Here is a 1,825-nt window from a genome sequence, read left to right as displayed (position 1 = left end):
CAGGAATATGATGAAGGAAGATCTGGTCACTTCATTTTCATGAGGTATTCACATAAGTAGCCTTAGTTCCCAAGAAAAGTCACAAATGTACAATTACATCATAACAATGGCATATTATTTTAACTATTGAATATATATGTTTTAAGTGATATATAATACAATAAAATTCATGTGTCATTCACAAAGATATGATTGACTTACTTTGAACTGCCTCCTTCTTTCATTGGCTTGGGCTTGCCACCTTTGCCATCTTTATTCTTCAGGTGCTTTTTGATCTGCTCTGCTCTGTCCAGATACTGCACACACTTGGAACGGATGCTTTCCTTGGACTTCTCACTCTGCGCTTCATCTAACAAATAAGGGACATACAAATGATACATGTACTGTACATGATACACAGTAAAATATATAGTACCTGTATATCAAGCCACTGTAGAATTCCACACATATACTGACATGACTGATGTAGAAAGTGTTCTACTCCATGTTCATACTTACATTTGATGCCATGTAGAAAGTGTTACATTACATGTTTGTACTTATATTTGATGGCATGTAGAAAGTGTGCCACTCCATGTTTGTACTTATATTTGATGGCATGTAGAAAGTGTTCCACTCCATGTTTGTACTTACATTTGATGACATGTAGAAAGTGTTACATTACATGTTTGTACTTACATTTGATGGCATGTAGAAAGTGTTCCACTCCATGTTTGTACTTACATTTGATGACATGTAGAAAGTGTTACATTACATGTTTGTACTTACATTTGATGGCATGTAGAAAGTGCTACACTACATGTTTGGACTTATATTTGATGGCATGTAGAAAGTGTTACACTACATGTTTGTACTTACATTTGATGGCATGTAGAAAGTGTTACACTCCATGTTTGTACTTACATTTGATGGCATGTAGAAAGTGTTACACTACATGTTTGTACTTACATTTGATGGCATGTAGAAAGTGTTACACTCCATGTTTGTACTTACATTTGATGGCATGTAGAAAGTGTTACACTACATGTTTGTACTTACATTTGATGGCATGTAGAAAGTGTGCCACTCCATGTTTGTACTTACATTTGATGACATGTAGAAAGTGTTACATTACATGTTTGTACTTATATTTGATGGCATGTAGAAAGTGTTCCACTCCATGTTTGTACTTACATTTCATGACATGTAGAAAGTGTTACACTACATGTTTGTACTTACATTTGATGGCATGTAGAAAGTGTTCCACTACATGTTTGTACTTATATTTGATGACATGTAGAAAGTGTTACACTACATGTTTGTACTAACATTTGATGGCATGTAGACAGTGTTCCACTACATGTTTGTACTAACGTTTGATGGCATGTAGAAAGTGTTCCACTCCATGCTCATACTTACATTTGATGGCATGTAGAAAATATTCCACTCCATGTTCGTACAACCTCAAGGCCTCTTCATAGTTTTTGGCTTTGTCTTCCTCTGTTGCCTTGGATACCAGGTCTATAGCTTTCTGTAAAATAAATACAATTGGATTCACATAGAGTGAAACCTGCTTGATGATGTGAACATTTAGAGTATGTCTTGTAGAAAGTGTTTCACAATGGGAAGGAGAAATCTACCAGGGGCTGAAGTCTTATATCTGTGTCAAGGTTTAAAAAAAAAAGCCTGCTGGGAAAATTGACGAGTTTAAGAAAACTATGGTAACACTCACACATAGAGTATCAAAGAAGTACTATAGGGTATACCGTATGGAGTAACATACATTCTCATAAATCCACCAGGTGTCATTATACCGCCACCTCAAAAAACGTCGTTATAGCTATAT

The 1,825-nt window shown here is 35.4% G+C and overlaps 1 protein-coding gene across 1 annotated transcript in view; it reads right to left on the bottom strand.

Moving 5' to 3' along the window:
- Nucleotides 1-1,760, bottom strand: part of LOC118418182 (vacuolar protein sorting-associated protein 4B-like) — a 12,687-nt gene extending 10,927 nt beyond the window's left edge. Inside the window, exons 1-3 of the mRNA XM_035824020.1 lie at nucleotides 1,746-1,760; nucleotides 1,399-1,615; nucleotides 202-349 (exon numbers count right to left, since the gene is read on the bottom strand). Of these exons, the coding sequence (XP_035679913.1) occupies nucleotides 202-349; nucleotides 1,399-1,615; nucleotides 1,746-1,760 (380 nt within the window). The remainder of the gene's footprint in view (nucleotides 1-201; nucleotides 350-1,398; nucleotides 1,616-1,745) is intronic.
- Between the last annotated feature and the right edge of the window lie 65 nt (nucleotides 1,761-1,825).

The sequence above is a fragment of the Branchiostoma floridae genome, chromosome 6 (genome assembly GCF_000003815.2).
Source record: "Branchiostoma floridae strain S238N-H82 chromosome 6, Bfl_VNyyK, whole genome shotgun sequence".
Lineage (NCBI taxonomy): Eukaryota > Metazoa > Chordata > Leptocardii > Amphioxiformes > Branchiostomatidae > Branchiostoma > Branchiostoma floridae.
This window is presented reverse-complemented; position numbering and strand designations above follow the sequence as displayed.